This window comes from Sphaerodactylus townsendi, linkage group LG12 (assembly GCF_021028975.2).
Source record: "Sphaerodactylus townsendi isolate TG3544 linkage group LG12, MPM_Stown_v2.3, whole genome shotgun sequence".
Lineage (NCBI taxonomy): Eukaryota > Metazoa > Chordata > Lepidosauria > Squamata > Sphaerodactylidae > Sphaerodactylus > Sphaerodactylus townsendi.
The window spans coordinates 35380509-35401128 of NC_059436.1; the positions used below are offsets into that span (position 1 = coordinate 35380509).

Sequence of the window (20620 nt, forward strand, 5' to 3'; positions counted from 1 at the left end):
GCCGAGGAACGGAAGGAAGGAAAGCAAACCGAGAGAGCGGGAAGGAGGGAGGCGGAGAGCAGCAGCCGCCACCGCCGCGGCTCGGGGGCCCGCGATGACCCACCAAGGGGCTGCTCTGCAGAGCTACAATAACGAGTTGGTCAAATGTGAGGAGAGGGAGCGGACTGGCGCGGTGGGGAGACTAGGCCTCAAGTTGCTATGGCGACGAGGGCCTAGTTGGGCCGGGGAGGAGGACGTTGGACTTCTTTGGGGTGTCGAGAGGGAAGCTTGGACGAGGAGGGTGCTGTGGGAATGTAGGACCACGCTGTCTGGATGAAATATAATATGTGTGACACTGGGGAAGAATTTATGGAACTCCACTATAGGAGGGTTTGGCTGGGGTAGCGTGGCCAGCTCCGGGTTAGGACATTCCTGGGGAATTTGGGGGTTGGAGACTGGGGAAGGTGGGGTTTGGGGAGAGGAAGAGTGCAATACCAAAGACTCCACCTCCCGAAGCAGCCATTTTCTTCAGAGAAACTGATCTTTGTGGTTCGGAGATCAGCTGTAATTCTGGAATATTTCCAGGCTCCACCTGGAGGTTGGAAACCCTAGTGTGGGGTGTCTGGGTGAGTGGGAGGAGTCTATGGGTGCTATCCCAGAAATTGGGGTAAAGGGATGCAAGAGAGGCTGTACTTGAGAAAGCGATATACTACCATGGGCTGTGGGGAAGGTAGAATTATGCCTGCAGGAGAAAACAGGGGCACCTTGTTGTACATTATAAGCAAAGGGTTCTGAGCATCTTATGATTAAGGTATGGACCTACTGCATATGCAGACTGTGCTCATAGCCTTGAGAGCAAGATTGAGGAGTGGTTGAGGTATTCACCAAAGTGCTTTGGGACTGGAAGATGCTGCTGAAAAACAATCTAGCAAGTTTGCTTGGAAGGATGTCTTACTTCCTTACGTAGGGCTTACTTCCAGGAAAGTATTCTTGAAATTGCAGTTTTTATGTAGTGTATGATAGAGAGGACTATAGGCTTGTCTAGCGTTCCACTGAGCTTGAATATCTGAGTACCCATCTAATGAAACATGGTGTCTGGGGTGCCAACAACCACTGCAAGCTGTTTGTACATAGAACAGGTTATAACACCGCGTGGTTTGGCTCCCCACCATTGTATTTGTATTTATTTTTAAGTCATTTATAGTCTGCCTTTCTCTCTGAGATTCAAAGTGAATTAGACAATGCAAGTCAAATACTACCAACAGGATGGGACATCCAATAAACTATTGTTGGGTAATAACATTACCAAATAGTGTCATGTGAGCTGAAATGGACAGCAACCAGCGGTCCTGTGGATTAGATCTGTGAAAGAAAGCATTAGCAGTTGCAGACCATGAGCAAAGTTGTGCTGTTCACCGCCCTGAGCCCTTTGGGGGAGGGCAGTATACAAAGTGAATAATACAATACAAAGATGTGGCTGAGCGCACTGTTGTGTTGGACAAAGGTGTGTATTAAGAGAGTTCTCTGGATCTTCTCATGATACAACTCTTCATGCTCAGGTATTGAAGATCTCTGTTTAAAAAGGGATGAGCTGACCAAACAGATACGGCTAGAGGAAGAGGAGAAGGTTAAGCTGCAGAATGAAATCCGCCTCTTGACAGAGAAGCTGGCTCGTATTAATGAGAATCTGGCCCGCAAGATGGCTTCCCGGAATGAATTTGATAAAACCATTGCTGAGACAGAAGCTGCTTATATGAAGGTATTGGCTGTAGAACTCTCATAGCTTGATTTGCTTTTCTTCAAGGTGGCTGGGCAGAGGCTGCAATGGAGGAAAGGGCTGGTCAGTTGCAGCTGACTTATTGCGACCCTGTAGCATTTCCAAGCCAAGAGACGTTCAGAAGTGGTTTGCTATTGCCTGCTTCTGCATAGCAACCCTGGAGTTCCTTGGTGATCTCTCATCCAAATACTAACTAGGGCTGACCCTGCTTAGCTTGCAAGATCTTATGAGATAGCATAAGCATAAGCATTTTATTGTCATTGTGCACGCACAACGAAATTTACAGCAGCATTCCTCGATGCACACAATTTCAGACTCATACATCATCCTCACTTTCCCCTTCCTCCACCCATCCCTACACAGCCCCAAATACATCAATATGAAGCAGCGGAGTTTAGCATAGCCACAGCTCTAGAGTAGAAGCTGTCTCTAAGCCTCTTTGTCCGAGACGTGGATGAGTGTGCTGGGCCATGCAGGCTATGGTTGCAGAAGCTGTATGCTTATATTAAGTGCAATATTCTTGCCAGATGTCTTGGTACTGCTCTTTGCTTTTCAGGAACTTGAGTTCAAATCAGTGCAGCCAAAATCTTGCTGAGCCTTCTTAATGGCTGGCCTTCAGGAGACCATTCTCTGATGCATGGCATTTTGAAGTCTGTTCACACACACACCAGTGAAACATACCATTAGGTTAACTTTATTGGGTGGGGAGAGGTAGAGAATCCTCTGTTACAAAGAACAAAATCTCCAGAATTCTTTAACCTCTATAAGCCACTGGGACCTGTGTTAAAGCACTCCCAAGATGACTGCAAGTTGTGCTTGGTTCTTCCAGCTTTGCTGATGAACAGCACTAGGCAAATAGGAAAATACCAATGCTCATGGCAGTCTCCTTCAATATTAAGCAAATTCCAACATTTCTGGAAGCATTTTCTTGTTTGTTCTTAGCCACCTTGTCTTTCACCTTATGTGCATTGAAGAACTGGCGGTGTTTCAGCCTCTACAAGCACCTACCTTGCAGACTTGCTTAGCCTTCTTCACTTTCTATGATACAATCATGGCCCTTCCTGTTCTCTCAAAACCCAACTGAAACTTCCTTCCTTCCAGGGATTCTTACTCCTCAAACTATAACTCCAAAACTCTCCCCCACCCCCACCCCAATGTAGATCAGGTTGTTTTTTTGAAGCAGTTTAAGTAGTAGATCTTGAATATGGGCGTTTTTTGTGCTGGGAAGTACTGGTTGTTGAATTACAAACAAACCTGAGACAGATTATGCCTATTTATGAGATTCAGTCCTTAACTAAATGTTATATACAAACATGCAAAAAACTCCATATTGTTTACCAGGGAATCTGTTTTTGGATGAGAGAGGGTTTATATTGAATCAACCTGGTCCCAATTCAGGTATTTTAAAAACCTGTTTGCATGTCATGTTCCAAAGTGGTATAAGTATAGGCATGTCCTAACTTTATTTTTGCTTTTCCTTTCTACTTTATAGATCTTGGAAAGTTCACAGACACTACTAAATGTCCTGAAAAAGGAAGCAGGGAGTCTCACCAAAGCCACAGATATGAAAAGCACTGGGACTAAAGAAAGCTGAACAGTAGTTTCGGTTGACCTGAAATAGATTTTTAAGAGGGAGCTCCTGGCTCATAGGACACTTTACAGGCACTGCTTGGTTTAAAACAATGTCTAATAAATCTTTCTTATGTTTCAGTTAACAAAGATTCCATTGAATTGGCAAACAGCAAAAACCTTTCTTAGGGCACAATCGTCATATGGTTGTATAAGATTCGAACTACGTTTGTGTAGATTCAGAGCTCCTATACGTGGTTTTCTGTTCCAGCCTAACCCCTCTGTTGTAGCTTGAGATCTCTTTGTGACTGTTAATTCCATGTTTTCATACAGTATCTATTACATGGCATTACACATTGGCCAAGCCCAAGACTGAACAAGCTGTGGCATGGAAGGTTGAGTACAATGCTGGACCTGTCTGGTTTATGGTATAAGCTAAAATAATTGCAGTGTTGAAAGGCAGCAGCAGGCAGATTTTAGAAATGTGCAAGGAATGGTAAGCAGTTTTTCTTAAGCACCAGGCTGAGATATTTGTTTCTGGTGTTAAGATACTGTATTTACTAAAATGCAAGTCTGTATCCCCCCCTCCCCAGATATGCCATACAAAAAAACCAGTCGTCTTACATTCACATACAAGTCACAGTTATACAGTTTTAATTATTGGACATGACTTCTTAGGGAGATCATCTTATAGTCAAGGTTGTATTCCTTTTGTGTAAATGAGGGAAAAGCAAGGGGAAGATTGAACTTTCGAATATTCTAAGCATACAAAAAACTGCTCTCTGTGTGTTAAGTGCCATGAAGTTGCAGCTGACTTATGAAAATCCCATGGGGTTTTCAAGACAAAAGATGATTTGCTAGTTTGCCATTGCTTGCCTCTGCATAACAACCCTGGTCTTCTTTGGGGGTTTCCCACTCAAATACAAACCATGGCCAATCCCCAGATACTAACCATGGCCAATCCCTCTAAGCTTCCAAGATTGGGCACACCAGCTCTGCTAGATGGTGAAAGACCTTTGTGTAATTTATAACTTGGTCAGAGTGATTCTTTTAATTTTTATCTTCCAGACAGCATTGGTTTCCTTAGTGGTATTCCCATATGGCTTTCAAAAACATGGTTCCATGATAAACCTGGGCATAGCCTTTTTAGAAGATAAAATGAGGCCAAGTTCCTTTTTCGATGGATTAGCTGGAAGGACAGAGTCTCTTTAGTACACCTAATTAGACCTCCTTTGCTTAATTAAGGTTACTTTGTTGTAGCCTTGTAGCTACATTATACATAGTACTTGAATGTCATGGCGGGTATAACTATCCAATTATCTTACAAGCTACAGGAGCCAGATTGTAGAAGTCATATGTCCCTGCAATCAAGTTTTCTGAAAATGTGTGTCAATCTGAGTCTCCTCCCCCCTCCCTTTTTTTACAGAGATATACTTGTGAAGCACATATAGGCCATGTAGCTCTGGTTAAACTACTGGTAGTCATGCAGGAGTAGGATCAAACATTCTGCCCAGCTGGTTTTATCCTACTGCTTCCTAGTAGTTCTTTGTGTTACAATTGTGCACATTGAAATGAAAGCACTTTTCCCTGGTCACAGTACTGGCAACTAGAGCTCAAGTAAAAGTCTCATGTTTTGGGGGAAAAAGTTGAAAACTTCAGGCCTCATAAAAGTCTGGCTTGAATTAAAGTGACATGAAGATCAGATTCTGTTGCCATAGGTTGCCACAAAGCAATATCCCCACCACCACAATGCAGCTGTCATGATTATTTAGTCAGGACTGTTTGTGCGTCCTGCACTGAACAAAAGAGCTGGGAATATGCTTCAAAGAATGCCAGAAAAATAAGTGCTTTACAAAGAAGCCTTTCTAATTTCATTTTGCTATTCTGTATAGGTTTATTCTAGTCATAGAAACAGACATGTCCGAAGACATTCCGGATTATACTTAAATCAACAAAAATTACCATCAGGCATGAGTGAAGAAATCACTTGTGTAGTTTAATGAGCTTTGGAAGCACAAAGTGATACCATTCCTGGGGGAAGGGGAATGACAAATATAGTAGTTTGGCCTCTCCAGCCAGACCCAGCAACAATGGGCAGCTGAGTGCATGATCTAGAATTCCCAATCCCTCCAATGAATTGTTCTGAAGTGCAAAATACAGAGCATTTTATAATTCATCACAGTAAATAAGCTCAATCTGATTTGACATTCTAAACAAAAAGAAGTAAGTTTCAGAGTAGAAGCCTTGGTCCTTTGGAGTAGGGCTGGATGTAAGGATTTATCATTTCCATTTACACACATTAATTTCAACCATGTTTCTACACGCACACCGGAGTATGGATAATTTTCTATTCTTCTAAAGAATGCCATTTATCAAGTTTACAGTACTTAATCTCACTTCCTTAACCTGGTCATAGTAAATTGCTATGTAGAACAGTTACTGCAAAAGCTATCCAAATACAGCACACACCTTCAGGCTTCCACATCAGCTCCTTCTAAAGAGTGTGGCCATGAAAGGTCATTACTGCAACTTCTGACAGGAAGGATAAGAAAGAAATAAGGTTTCTCCACCTGCAAACATGGAGATGGGTTAACCCAACAGCTGTTCTGGAGACAAAATCTTGAGATCTAGGAGCTGCGGACTTCTCAGAGGAGAACTGGATAAGAATTCTGCTTTGCAACTAATGAAAATGTACTTAAGGTGGTGTTTGATAACAGTGTTCATGAAGTGGCTAATCACTAATAGCCAGAGGTTATGTGAACAGCTGTTCCCCTCCAGCCCTGGTTATTCAGTTAAGCTATTATCCAGTTTCCAACCAGCCTGAGGAAAGGTGCACATGTGGCAATGCTCCACTCAGACAGAAATTGGATGTTTCAGATGATTGCAAAGTTTGCACAAAGTGAGCATAAGAAATAGCCAGGGGCTTGTTTGAAATTATGCTCACATACACTCAGATATTGGTCCTTGTTAAAGGTGTACATCCACAATCAGTCCTTGTAATGCTGGACACTATTTCCAAGTTTACTTTTCTATTAAAGAACAGTTTTTTTCTTTGTTAATTAACCAAACCAGCCAGGCAACGTTAGTGTCCATTATTTGCACAATAGAAAAATCTTCAAACTTCAGTCTTTCAGAGCATTCTAAGGTGAATTCTAAGATGGTGTTTTCCACCAGAGGGCATCTATCAATTTACACCTTGTTTGCATAGATCTAGTACCCAAGCCGTCAAGCCAGTTCAAACATGCTTGGCTGAAAGTGCACAGCACAGCCAAGCAAGAAGAAAAGCATGTCAGCAATCAGCAGTCCAGTCACAATCCAGTTCAATTTCTTCTTGAACCATCCAAAAAATGGTGATTCACGTTCCATTACTCAGCCACTGGTCTTGAGCGGAACTGGTAAGGCCACAGGTATAACAAGTAGGCTGCCTCAGAACAAGTCGTGCACCAGAATCCAGTGTAAATACAGAGCTGCCCCACCCCAAATGGCTTCTTGGAACCCAATAAGGGGCAGCAACTTGGCTATAAATGCCCACCTTGTTCTCCCATTAAGTGCGTCTGCAGGCACCTGTAGGGAAGGAGACCAGGAATTTTGGAGTGGCCTCTGTTCAGCACCAAGTCAGACTAGCAGTTAGAAGTACAGGGCAGGTTCACTACCAAAGTCAGAGAGGCTACTTTTGTCTGCTGGAGTGAGCTGTGAGAGGAGACAAAAAAAGATACCACAATGTTGTTCCTCCAGATAATGGATACAGGAAATGAAACAATGACATTAAAAGCACCGCAAAGGAGCCACACAATGCAATAAAGAAATGCAACTATTCCAAAAGGGAATAAATCTGGCAGCCAGTGATTCTATATCAAGTTACAGGATGCCATGGCATCTCCCAACATTGGCAAAGTTTGAACCTGAAGTCAACAGGTTATCTTGTGGCCTCTTCAAAAGTCAGAGGAGAGGTAAGTGTGGGAATCATTTCACAATTTTAAAAGATGAAGGCGTTTATGCTTCCTTCAGCTCAAAACAGAAAAAGAAAAAGTTGAAACTCAAACAACTGCTCCCCCTAGATCTTACCATGTCTTGGTTGCCAGGAAGGGAAGCATCCCGTGGAAAGGCCCCTGTGCTTGGAGGTATCTCCTCATATTGCTGCTCCTGCCACTTGCTGAATTCAACTGAGTGTTTTGGGGTATAACTTGATAAACCTATAGAAAAAGCACACAAAGTGGAGTCTGAACAACAGCAGCTAGATGAACAAGCAGAAGTAAAACATGAGCAGTCCAATCCGGGGGGGGGGGGGGGGGCTGAATGAGCTGTGTTGTGGCACTGGGTTGTGCCAATGTATTTGCCCCCTTGTGCAAGGGGCACCTGTGCCAGTGGAGAAGGCAAAAGTGTTGACGACCAGGCACCCCTCGGCTCTGCGGCAGCAAAACCCAGAAGTGGGCACAGCTGCAGAGGAATGATAGCATCCAATTGGACACTGGTGGGGGGTGGGGGGAAGGCAGGGCATTCTCAGGGGTGTAGCTGACCTTAGTCAGCTTCCCCCCCCCCCCCCCCCCCCCGGCTTTAGAGCTGGGAACACTGTGGCCAGGGCTTCAGAGTTATGCCACCCTTTTTAGAGGCATTACTCCATTAAGCCCCATGGATGGTTTCCAGGCGGCTCTTTTTTCTTTTAGCTGCCTCCCTGCACCGCTTGGAAGGCCTCTGGAGGCAATGCGAAAGCAGTGCCGTCCACAGCAGTCTCAGGATCTGGATTGAGAGGAAAAAGGCTTTAAAGCAGATCCATCCCTGATTTTTGCTCCAGAGACTAGAACAAAACAACACGTTAATTAATGAAATCACATAGCTTGCAACTACTCCACCTCATCTTCCTTTACAAGAAAACGGCTGCTAAGCGACTGTGCAGAGACAACAGTGCCCCAATTTAGAACCTAGGCTTTTAAAATTACACCCAAACATTATTCATGACTAATACCTTGAATGGATGCATGGCTCCAAGTAAAGGAAACAGCAGCTCTTTAGAAAAACAGAGGATTTGCAGGACTGTATTTTAGTCTTAATTATATTTGGAATTACCTAACTGCTAGTTAGGACCTTACAATTATCACACTACACTTGCAAATGTTAGAAATATGGAAAGTTCACTTCTCTCCACTAATTTGTGTGAATTATTAAAGAGCAACAGAAAACAGAGTGATTAACAGGAAAAAATAGCCTTTTAAGAACATGTATATTTTCTGTCTCATTTAAAGACACTGCTCTTTGAACCACAGCCATAAAAGCATGCTCTGCAACATGAACAGTTAGACAACATAACCTTTTTCTCCAAAGATCAGTGGAGGTTCACCAGCGGCTTCAGCCACAGTGGAAGAGAAAAATGATGGGCAAGGTAGGAATACCCAAATTCCTCTCATTACCATCCTTCTCAGCATAGAGAAGGATGCAGCAGTGGTGTAGTGGTTAAGAGCAGGTGCATTCTAATCTGGAGGAACCGGGCTTGATTCCCTGCTCTGCCGCTTGAGCTTTGGAGGTTTATCTGGGGAATTCAGATTAGCCTGTGCACTCCCATGCACACCAGCTGGGTGACCTTGGGCTAATCACAGCTTTTTGGAGCTCTTTCAGCCCCACCCACCTCACAGGGTGTTTGTTGTGAGGGGGGAAGGGCAAGGAGATTGTAAGCCCCTTTGAGTCTCCTACAGGAGAGAAAGGGAGGATATAAATCCAAACTTTTCTTCTTCTTCATAGCCCTACGTGGTTTACCTGAGTTTACTGCATTTGAGCTCTGGATACTGTTTGGGCGAGGAATGATCAAGGCAGGTTTCTCATCCACTTCTGTTGCATATTCTTCATCACCATTCTCCTCTGCCTCCACTAAGGAGCTTTCTGATGGATATTCAAACATAGTTTGAAGGCTGCTTTCATTGAAAGAGATCTTCATCTGGAAGAAAGGAAGTGGGACATGGGAAGCTGCTTTGTAACCCTACCTGAAGTTTGATAGTTGCTAGCTTACTCCACCTGAAGGGTCACTGTGGTAATTATTTAAAAGTACACATTGAAGAAAAACAATCCAATTGTGAAGGTAAAAAACAGCATTAAAGTTCCACCTTGTCCCTGCTTAGCCCAGCCACCAAATACTAGCACAAAAAGGGTCATATAGCTCTTCTGAAAAACTTTAAGGATAAGAAACAAACACCAAGAATTCCTCTAACAGTGCATTATACATTATACATGGATGGTAAATTCATGTTACAGCGTTGTCCCAGATAATCTAGACTAACCTTTGTTGGTGTGGGCCATCACAGCTGATAACGGTTCATTTCTAGAGTTTGTGCTACAAATGCAGGTCAGAAAAGTAGGAGCGTTTTAGGTCACAGACGCTTACTCTAAGAGGGTCTTTCAATCTCCTTCAACAGTAAATCCCTATGCTGGAAAAAGAACTTTAAAAACATACTTGTGCAAGTACTCCTATTAAGTCACAGAAATCAGATTGCTTCCCATCCCAGCTCATTTCTGCCTCTATCAATTTATGGCACAATGCAGGCTCCTCCTACCTTTGCCTTTCTTTCACATATACTACCACCAAACTTTATGCTTCATTCAGGACATCACACTGGTTCCAACCCAAAAACTACTAAGCAGAAGAAGACCAAGGAATGCTTGGAAAAGGGAAGAGACAAGCTTTCACTATCAGTCATATATCCTTTACCCTTGAAAGGTACACTCCTATCTGGGATGGTTGTCCTCTTCCACTGAGCATGCAGCTTCGGGGACACGCATAAAATACTGACAGAGGTAGGGGACACTCACCTAGACAGCCAAATCAATCCAATCCCCCCCACCCCGGTGATTCATGGGGTGATAGATGTTACAGCCAGATTGCCCTCATACCCAGTATTAGTCTTCTTTTTAGAAAATGCAAACTTCTCCATATCAAGCACCACCAAGTTCAGCACCCATTAGGTTAACAGTCCAATTCTCATACTTGTTTAGATTTAAATCTTTCGGCAGTATACAATCCTGTTAGGGCAGAACTGCTTCTGTTTCAGCCCAGTTCTCTTCATTCCCTGGCCAATCCCCTAGAGGTGATAAGCCAGTGATGGTGAACCTTTTTGAGACCAAGTGCCCAAATTGCAACCCAAAACCCACTTATTTATTGCAAAGTGCCCACACGACAATTTAACCTGAATACTGAGGTTTTAGTTTAGAAAAAACGGTTGGCTCCAAGGCCTGCGTTACTCAGGAGTAAGCTTGGTGGTAGTTGGTGGCTTTGCTTTGAAGCAACTGTGCAACTCTTCCAACGGGTGAATCACAACCCTAGGAGGGTTTACTCAGAAGCAAGCCCCATTGCCAGCAACTGAGCTTACTCCCAGGTAAAGGATCATGCTTTAGTTCTTCCAATGAAAATCAGTGGGATTTAACAGCGCTTAACAGGGTTACCTACACTGCTTCCCCAAAACTATGTCTTAAGTTTAATGCTAATAATCGAGCCCAGGCCAGCCGAGATGTGTGCGTGGGGACTCTGTTTGCGCGTGCCCACAGAGAGGGCTCTGAGTGCCACCTCTGGCACCTGTGCCATAGGTTCGCCACAACTGTGATAAGCTGTAAACTCTGGTTATTTGTGTAGCTATGGTCTTATCTGTTCTAGGGTCTGGGCCACATGACAATCAAGTAAGAATGAACCCCAAAGGTTACTGTTGCTGCAGTGATACATTCATCTTTTGCATCATGACTGATTCCAGTCCCCTCTTCCCTACAATTCCCATTAAATCCAAATAGGTTTATGTTAGTGAACCTTCGGCTCTGGACTTGGTTTCTGACATTTGGACCTTTCAGTGCCATCTATGACCTCATTCTCCATTGTGCTTTCCCATAACTCTCATTTCATTAACGATTTCATCAACACTAGCCTCCCTTCTTACAAGTCATTCTAGTTCCACATAGCTATTTAACAGGCACAGAGTTGCTTAAACTGCAAACATATTTACAGAGGTGGACTCAGCCACTAGACTTTCTTCCTCAATAGAGTCATTCAACCGTACCAGGAAGTACAGCTGGAGTGGTTGACTGAAATTCCATTCTCAAGGCCCGCATTGATTTCTGCTTAGTTTTTAATTTAGCCCGTTGCTCTGCTCGTGACTATCCGGGAAATGACCAGACAAGCCAAGCAGCATGTCTGTGCATTAATAAAAAGTACAATAAAAAGTACAACAGATGGCCTCTGACATTTGAAGCCCAGGTAATCATCCTGCCCTTGTCTTCCTTGGTGTTCACAGTGCCCCGGGGGATCTTAATGAGAATGGCTTACATGCAGGCATAGCTTTATTGCCAGCAAAATCAAACACATTAACAAGTCTTGTCTATACTGCAAGCACATGGAAAATGCAATGCAAAACTTTAGCTAATAATAAAAAGGGGTGGCAGCTAATCCTTCCACAGCCATCTCAATTTTGCACCATGAATGCACAACTTAGGCACGTTTATATATGCTGCACAACCTGGAAGTACAGGTTCTCTTTCAATTAAACTCCACTTCAGACAATGCTGACTAGATGAACATATTAAATGTAAGGTACAAAAGCACAGCATCCGTTGAAGGCCAAGTTTTAAGTGCATCTCCCATGTTTCTCCCTGCCAGTGTCCTGACTCTGGGGGTGAGCCCCATAGAGCTTTTTTTGCCGGAGGGGAGAGTACCCTCTAGCATTATTCCATGCTCTGATGTCTTATAGCGATATGCCAAGAATCTCCCCTTACAGGAGAGACAGCCCACAAAGTGACCAGCTCTCTGTAATCAATATGCCAAGACGCATGGCAGCCGGAGCAATACACAGGGCTCAAAATACCACATGCCACTTACAAGACATGGGTGAGTTTCAAGTTCCTTGGAAGAGACGTGCAGACAGAGGAGTCTGGATCCTGCCCCTGACTGACTGCCTGAATGAAAAGGAAGCTCTTTATAACATCTGCTCAGTGTGGTGGTGGGCACTCCATGCGTTACACTTAAAAATAAAAACTTCTCACAGACGATCAGAAGTGTGTCAAGCAGAACCCAGTACATGCCATTTATAAACTACGCTGCCATCTCAGTTTACATGAGCACTGCGTCTAGTTTTTAAAAAGTGTTATTTGCATCTGGATATTGCTTTTCATTTATACACCATAACCTGTATTGTGATTGAATGCATTTTCTATCAGAAAAGCTGATTATTTGAAAAAGGGAAAAGGGTCACTCAAACCTATGTATGACAGTAGCACGATTAAAGCTATTTTAAAAATGTAAGCCATACTATCTGCTTCTTGGAGAGAACAGAACTTTCTGCCTCCACTGAAACCTAACTCCTATCAAACCTCCTTGAGCCATTCTGAACTTTTCGCAAGCTAGTCCTCCATAGAGGAGACCTGTATTTCTCTAGAAATGCTCATTCTGCCAACAGCCAGTGCCTAAGAGAAGATTGGAAACATTTACAGTAAACATCCAGCAGGACCACACTTTTATTATAACTGAAGTAATCCTTTATTTTAGAATCTACAACAAGATGAGCTCAAGGGCAGAGCAGGACAAATACAGCTCTTAGTAGGAGAAAGCTGGAGTCTGGCAAGTGAACTTTTTGCTTTGTCTTTGTCCTTAAACGTCTGCCCTCTTAGGCCAACAGCCAAGAACCAACAGTCTTGGTGCCACCTGAACGTAACACCACAATAGCTGCACAGTCACAGGTTTTCCTCCTTGTCACAGCACAAGCTATAAATAGAACTTCAGCCAAGGGAAGAGGGGAAACCTTTCAACAGTAGCAAGGTCACAAAGCAGGGAGGGGAGGCATCCTGCACACACCTTATGGCCAGAAGACCAGTTTTCAAGACATTTACACTGGAAAAATAAGAACAAAAATGGTTCTTGTCATCTCAGCAACAAGTTATAAGACTGCGATCAAATGCTAGATACAGAACTCTGCCTACCAGTAACATGTATGCACAAAAAGTTCCTATTCTCATTTCAACTACGATGACACATCATTTAATCTTCTGCCACTCAACATCCTTAACCTTCAGTTTTACCAAATGGCACTGCAATCAGATACAGCAACCCACACTCATTCTGTAAGGGCCTAACAAATCAGAGTACTGGGAGGGAGGCAATATAAATTTGGAAGATGAGATTGCCAATCCTTTGCCAGGAAGAACATGAATGGGTGACAAAAGTAAACACACTGTACCATTACAGCAATGCACAACTGCTGCTTGGCACTGGACACCTGGCTAGTTGAACGATAATGCCACAAGATCACACTGGGTCATCATCTAAACAGTTGTAATCGTGGAGTGCTAGGCAAGGTGAACAAAGACAAAGTCTGACGTTTTTGCCCTGTGCAATCAGCCATGAAGACTTTAGTGTTGCTTTCTTGCTGGCACTGGGTGTGAAACTTTATGAAGACAATCCAAATTCACTAGTAGCTCTTCAGACTCAATCTGAAAACCAAACGTTAGATGTAGAAACGTACATTTTCTCCCATCACCCCAAGTCCCTGGGAATCTGCAACCATGGATTCAGTTCTAGAGTATAGAATATTCAGCCTAAGGGATACATAAATGGACAACACAGTAACCTCGAGACCTCTTCTTTCCACCAATGTCACATATATTTGAACATGTTTGTATGTTGTGTAGATTAATGTTTCACAATAGAGCCACTGATGATGAGCTTGGAGCCCATTCTAACAATTAAAACCCTGAAAACTTTTGTTCTTTTCCTTTGAACTTACTTTTTCCAGGGACCACAGAGCAAAAGGAAGCATCCATTTTTGTTCTGCTACATATGGAACAGTTTTCCATTATTTCATTCAAGAGCCAATTAAGACAGAAGTCTGAGGTTCTGAATCAAATACCAAAGTAAAGGGACCTTCAGCACTGACTCATCTAGCTCAATAGACGGGATCAAGTCTTTTCTACAGCTATGAAGTTCAAAGAAAATGGCTTTTTTTTTTGAAAAGCATTTCCTCCCCCACCCCCACCACATTTCAACTTTCCAAATAAAAGACTGGAAATTGGGGGGAGTACAGCAAAACTGCTGAAATGTTTTAAAGGCAATCTACAAATATTACATTATGATTTCCATGTATGCTGTAGACATATTTGACATGTAAATCCAGGATGTATTTCTGCCACTAGAACAGTGATGGCGAACATATTGCATGGGTGCCAGAGGTGGCACTCAGAGCCCTCTCTGTGTGCACGTGCAAACAGAGTGCCCCCCCACACATCTAGGCTGGCCTGGGCTGCTGGGCTCGATTATTAGCATTAAACCTAAGACCTAGTTTTGGGGAAGTAGTGTAGGCAACCCTGTTACGCGCAGTTAAACTAAAGCATGATCCTTTACCTGGGAGTAAGTTCAGTTGCTGGCAATGGGGCTTGCTTTTGAGTAAACCCTCCTAGGGTCGTGATTCACCTGTTGGAAGAGTTGCACGGTTGCTTCAAAGCAAAGCCATCGACTACCACCAAGCTTACTCCTGAGTAACGCAGGCCTTGGAGCCAACAGTTTTTTCTAAATGAAAACCTCAGTATGCAGGTTAAATTGCCGTGTTGGCACTTTGCAATAAATAAGTGGGTTTTGGGTTGCAATTTGGGCACTCTGTCTCGAAAAGGTTCTCCATCACTGCACTAGAAGATGCATTGACCTTCACAATATGATTATACAGGGCCATTTTTGTGTGCGATTTGCCATTAGCCTTCATCTGATGAACTTTTGTTGACAACCATGATGTTTATACTTCAAAATTTCTTAAATAGGCCAATCTGTACAAATCCTTATTCTAAGCTGTAATTGACGTACCGGTATTTTACATTGTTAAAGCAATAATGTTTAGATTGGAAGCAAAATTCATATTTTTCATGTTTTACAAGGCTCCAATATTACCAAATATTTGACATCTCTTGCTCTTTCTTCTCTGCTTAGGCAGAGTCAATAGTGACTTGCATGGTGAAATTCAGCTGGCACAACTCACAACTGTAATGATGTAGTCTAGTAACATTCTGCACCAACGCACCCAAGACCCGCCCACCTCAGCAATAGCTCTTTATATTAAAATGACAGTGGCCCTTTGTCAGATCTCTCCCCATTTTGGCACACTGACTGGACTGCATAAACTCCTGGCTACAAGAGGCCATAGTGAATGTAAAATAGTTCTTTAGTGCTCCTGGTAGCAGCCTGTTGGTAGTTTAAACAGGTGTCGCTAGAGCCACTCTCAACAGCAGACCTAGGATGATAAATGTTCTTTAGGCAGGAGAGTTTGAACAGTTCCAGACCTATGAACAATTTGCTGCCTTAAAGAAAGATTCCAAGTGCCCCAGGAAACAGAGTCTCCACTAAACCTCTGCAATCTCATCATCAGCATATGCCCTAGTTTGAGCGTGTAATCCCATATGGACCATTACAGCATGCTCAAATGGTGAGGTTTCTAGCAGCTCAGTGAATACCAAACAGCAACACTATACAACTGTATGCTCAAAGTCATTGGGGTGGGGGGGCATCAAGGCAGCAGGACACGAAAAGCAGCAGGACACGAAAAGCTATCTCCCCAAGATCAGCTGCCTGAACTAAAAGGATCTCTAATCTGACTCAGTGTGAAAGCTTCATATATTCATATCAGGCTCCAAGCAGCAAATGTACTTCTCCTGCAGTTTGTGGGAGATTATTGGTTAGGGCAAAACAGCTCTTGGGAGATTATTGGTTAGGGCAAAACAGCTCTTTCATGTCAAGACCTCACCCTAAACTTTATACACAGACTTCTGGACCACAGAGCTAAGCTTTGAGTATTCTTCGGGGGTCTCAGACAGAAGAGCATTTCCAACATCACTGGCCTTTTAACAGGAGACGATACAATGATAGAATCTGGGACCTGGTATTGGACCCAACATCTAGAAAGTCAAAGATCACAAGGGAAATACTACAGCACAGAACCGAAAGTGTTAAAAGGGACCTGGGACGCTTTCTTCAAGGCATTCTCCTGCTTGATGGAGAAAACTTTCACATACACCTTCATCAGTTTCTGTTAGCAGCGTGAACTCATGGGGACTAGCACAGGCTGGAGGGAAGACTGCTCAAATTGATTGCAAGAGTTGGAACACACTGATCTTCTTTGTTCTATGCAGTCTCACCAGAGCACTTTCAAGAACACATCATACCCATCAGCTAACATTTAACTTCACATTAGTACGTTCATACCAAGAAGTTACAAAACAGATCTAAATTAGTAAACAGAGCTCAGTGATTACTTGTGTACAGCCTAATCCATAAGAACATGAAATGTGTAAGAGCTCTAAGCAACGGTAATTATTGTGCTCGACAGGGGAGAATTAACTGAATTCCAGGGAAAAGAAATTAATAATTATCAGAAACACAGTTGTCACCGTTGTTGAGAAACATTCAAGCCAGTTACCTTTTTTCGTCGAGAACCTGATTTGATCATGCAGGACCTATCCAAAGAGAGGTAGCCCCCTATCACCTCAATCTCATTCACAGTGGGGTAGCGCTTTTTGAGAAGCTGGCCCAAATTTTGGTGGGCCACATCACTCCTAGCTTTCACTCGGCTTTCTTCTTCCTCTTCCTCCTCCTCCTCCTCTGGCAGCTGAGCTCTGCTGAAGGTCTCCAGTGCAGCATTAGGGGGCTTCCTTTTGGGCACAATGGTAAAGGTGTTACTACTTTTCTCAGAACAGGTGGCATAATCAGCAGGGTGGGGCCTGTACACGGGCACGGCCAGGTCCTCCACTCCAATGGAGGAATCACCTTCTTGGAGCACATCAAAGCCCTCAAGCCTTGGACTCAGGACTTTCAAGGGGGCCAAATCTCCAAAATCCAGTTCAACCAGGTCGTCATCGATGTAAGTCACAGGCACCAAAGTCTCTGCCTGCTTCTCTGGGGTAGCTGGCAGTACCCCTCCTGGCAAACTTGGGGGGACTTCAGTAGGTTCCAATGGTCTGGAGGCTTCCCCTTTATGGTGGGGCACAAAAAGAAAGGAGTTTCGAGAGTTAAGGCGCAGGCTGGCCAAGGCCTGCGCTTGGAGATCATGAGCAGGGATGGCAGCCAGGTCTGGCCTGGGGGCCGGGCGGATCTCGAAGGAGCCGTTAGAGCAAAGGAGCGCTGGGGGCCGGGCTGAGTTGGCCGTGGCACTGCTATCCAAACTGGCACTAGACTGCTGGGCGGGGAGCTGCGGGGTCTCAGTAGCCCCCTCAAGCTTTGGCTTCCACGAGTTGGCTCGATTCGGCAAGGCAGCAACGGAGCTTGGCGATGGCACTGGCTTGGGTGCAGCTCCCACCTGTCGGTTTCCGCCCTCAGATGGCATGGGCGTAGCAGCCACCCCAGGCTCCACAGGCCCGTTACTAAGTGCAGGGGTGGGATTTTCTGACACAGGGCAGCATGCACGGGGGTTCACCACGAAGGAATTGGAGCCAGTCTTCTGCACAAAGCCTCCGGTCGGGTGGCCGCGTGGAAAACAAGGACGGGCCGTGAGAGCCAGCAGCGCAGGCGTGCCTTCCTGAGGAGGGTTTGGCACCACCGGCTGCAGCCGAGCGACCTCGCCAGCCCTCCACCGCCCTCGCCCCACGCTGCCCCGGGGCCGCCGGTCAAATTTCTGCAGCAGCCGACTGACCCTGCCGGCTTCAGGCTCGGGACCGCCACTGCCGGCACGGGACGAGGAAGCCGGCGACGATGACTCAGACTCATAGATGACCACTTCAGCAGCTCGAATCTCGGTGACAGCAGCCCCGGCACGTGACAGCAGGTCCCGGAAGGGATCTTTGCTGCAGGGGGAGCTCGGGGGCGGCGGGGGGGCGGCAGCGGAGGAGGAGGAAGTGGGTCGCCCCAGTTTCGGGCAGTCGAGGCCGTCTCCTGATTTCTGGGTCGGTCCCGGAGCCGCCGTGGCCGATTCCGCCTCCCGGGATTCGATGATGAGGATGTTGTCAGCCCGGATGGTGCGGATGCCCGGGACGGAACTGTACAGCTCCAGCAGTTGCGCCAAGGCCGGAGGGTCGGAGGCGGCCGCCGGGGAGGAAGAAGATGAGGTGGGCCGAGGAGGAGACGGCAGGAACCGCCTGCGCCGCCGTCGCCGCTGCTCGCCCTCCAGCCGAATGAACGGGTTCTCCCTCAGAGGGCCCAGGCTTTCGGCCACCACGAACCGCTCCTTCGCCGCCTCGCCCTCCTTCCCTGCCTCCGACGGCGGCTTCGCGTCCGCCTCCAAGCCCCGGTGGAATTCCACACCGGCGGCCAGCTTGGCCCGCTTCCGCTCCAGCAGCGCCCGCTTCCATGCCGGCAGTCCCGGCGCGGCCGCTCCACAGGCCGGAGGGCTCGTCATGGTGACGGCAAAAGCCCCCTCAGACACCCGCTTGCTCGGTGCCGCGCCGCCGCTCTGACCCGCCGCTCCTCTCGACTTCAGGCACCGGCAGCAGCGGCGGTGCCGCCCAGAGGGCAGACGACGGTGATTGGGCGAGAGACGAAGAAATAGGCTCGGGTGGCGGCGTCGCTGATTGGCTCGTATTTTACAGGGCGAAAGTTTCTGGCGAGGGCGATCGCTATTGGTCACGGAGGGGTCTTAGAAGATGCCTATTGGACAAAAGTGTCCGGCGCAGTTTATTGGGTATGAGAACAAGTCCTCGTCTTCGTGCCTTCTTATTGGACAAGGATGAGGTTCGAAACTGGCCTATTGGGCAAGACGTTCAGCTTTGTAAAACGGAGGTAGGCGGCAAAACGGATTGGTCAAGGAACTGATCCTCCCCTTCCCCATTGCCTTCCTCGTATTTCAATCAGATAAGAGTACGGCAGAAGTGGAGATAAAAGATCCAGGTAGTGGCTGGTGCCTGTAGCCTGTATAGAGAGTTAAAGACGGGTACTTATTTAGATTATTTCTATCTTTGTTCTCTATTGAAAAGCCTTTCCTGTCCTTTTCCTCGAAGTAACTGCTTAACTCGGTGCATCGGGGAAAACTAACCCAGGGCGAGGGAAAGACAAGAACAATTCTAGGAAAACTTGGTGTCCTGCAGGTCTCATTATAGAAAATTACAAGAGCATTGGCTCTATATGAACATTATATAAATAGAACCCCACCGTCTCAAACTAGAAATATCTGCTGTTTCTAAATGCCTCTCGGAATTCCAAAGGAAAGGCCGTCCAGTTTTTTTTTGTGCTCAGTAGCTGGTACTCCAAAGTATATTCTCTCCATACATGAAGGGCTTATTCCATTTGGCAATCGTGGCTAGTAACCGGTGAACACAAAAAGCATGAAAGCAGCCATGTTGGATCAGACTAAAGGTCCATCTAGGCCAGTAGCGCTCACTCTGCTGCTTGCAGAGAGCCACATTCACAGTTACCATTAACTAAAAAAGACACCCGACTATTGTATGTCCTGTGTGCCGCCACTCCAAACACACCCATTCAAAAATATGTGGATATTAATATCAGATATAGAATGATAACGAATGAAATTGCCAAGGCACCCCAGGGGAGAGCAAGCTGTCCCTGAAGAAATTGAATTAAAAACATCACACCCCAATTGTGGCCAGCTTGCTATTTTTCTGAGTGGCTGCTGTGGTGGTGATTTTGGTGGTTTTACTCTAGTTCTGGCCAGCTTGCTAGCCTCTGAGCAGCTGCCTGGGGGTTAGGATGAAAGTGCAGGGGCTTCAGAAAAGGGTAGCAGGTAGCAAGAAGAACCCTTTACTTCCATCGCTGGGATGAGGTAGGCGGACCTGCCTAGAGATTTCTCAGAATCACAACTCATTTTCAGGCTACAGAAGAAATGGCAGCTTTGAAAGGTCAACTGTTGGCATTATGACCCACTGAAGTCCATCCACTCGGCAAATTTCACTCTCTCCAGGCTCTAACCCCCAAATCTCCAGGAATTTCTGAACCCAGAGGTCTGCTGCTGAAGGAGACTCACAGTTTACCATCCTCAGTCCCTCCACCACCAGCTGTTTCAAGGTATAAACCACCTTGCCCACCACAAGACCTACTAGACAATGTCTTTGCCCAGTGCCCACTTTCATGGAACATGGGGTGGGAACCATATTGAGTAACAATTCCCAAAAAACCACAGGTCGCTCCTGAGCAACTTAGTATCACTGATCTAGTCCATCATAGTGCTCCCCATACTAGCCAGCCAAATTGCCTCTGGGCATCATCAAGCAAAGTCTGAATGTGATTGCCATCCTGACTCAGTATCTATAGTATGCAGAGATATAATGTCTCTGTCTTCGGAAGATTTCATTTAGCAGATCTGGCTAATAGCCATCTCTCCAATGTAAGAGTCTGCAGGATCAGAGCAAAGGTTC

At 45.4% G+C, this 20620-nt stretch overlaps 2 protein-coding genes across 2 annotated transcripts; one reads left to right on the forward strand and one right to left on the reverse strand.

The window, feature by feature from the left end:
* The first annotated feature begins 14 nt into the window (after window positions 1-14).
* On the forward strand, window positions 15-3471 carry SSNA1 (SS nuclear autoantigen 1). Its single transcript, XM_048512104.1, has 3 exons — window positions 15-146; window positions 1539-1738; window positions 3249-3471. The coding sequence occupies exons 1-3, from the start codon at window positions 95-97 to the stop codon at window positions 3348-3350; spliced, it is 354 nt and encodes a 117-aa protein (XP_048368061.1). The 5' UTR covers window positions 15-94; the 3' UTR covers window positions 3351-3471.
* Window positions 3472-5300: 1829 nt separating this feature from the next.
* Window positions 5301-18755, reverse strand: TPRN (taperin). The gene is made up of 4 exons (XM_048512099.1): window positions 16741-18755; window positions 9074-9251; window positions 7391-7518; window positions 5301-7015 (listed from the first exon to the last, which is right to left on the reverse strand). Exons 1-4 carry the CDS (start codon window positions 18649-18651, stop codon window positions 6953-6955), a joined length of 2280 nt encoding a protein of 759 aa, XP_048368056.1. The 5' UTR covers window positions 18652-18755; the 3' UTR covers window positions 5301-6952.
* Window positions 18756-20620: the final 1865 nt, after the last annotated feature.

Coding starts and splice junctions, on each gene's coding strand:
- SSNA1 (XM_048512104.1), top strand. CDS start 95: ATGACCCACCAAGGGGCTGCTCTGCAGAGCTACAATAACGAGTTGGTC. Junction 147..1,538: donor CAATAACGAGTTGGTCAAAT/GTGAGGAGAGGG, acceptor CTTCATGCTCAG/GTATTGAAGATCTCTGTTTA. Junction 1,739..3,248: donor CAGAAGCTGCTTATATGAAG/GTATTGGCTGTA, acceptor TCTACTTTATAG/ATCTTGGAAAGTTCACAGAC.
- TPRN (XM_048512099.1), bottom strand. CDS start 18,651: ATGACGAGCCCTCCGGCCTGTGGAGCGGCCGCGCCGGGACTGCCGGCA. Junction 9,252..16,740: donor CAGGTTCTCGACGAAAAAAG/GTAACTGGCTTG, acceptor CCTTTCTTCCAG/ATGAAGATCTCTTTCAATGA. Junction 7,016..7,390: donor TTCCTGGCAACCAAGACATG/GTAAGATCTAGG, acceptor CTCCTCTCACAG/CTCACTCCAGCAGACAAAAG.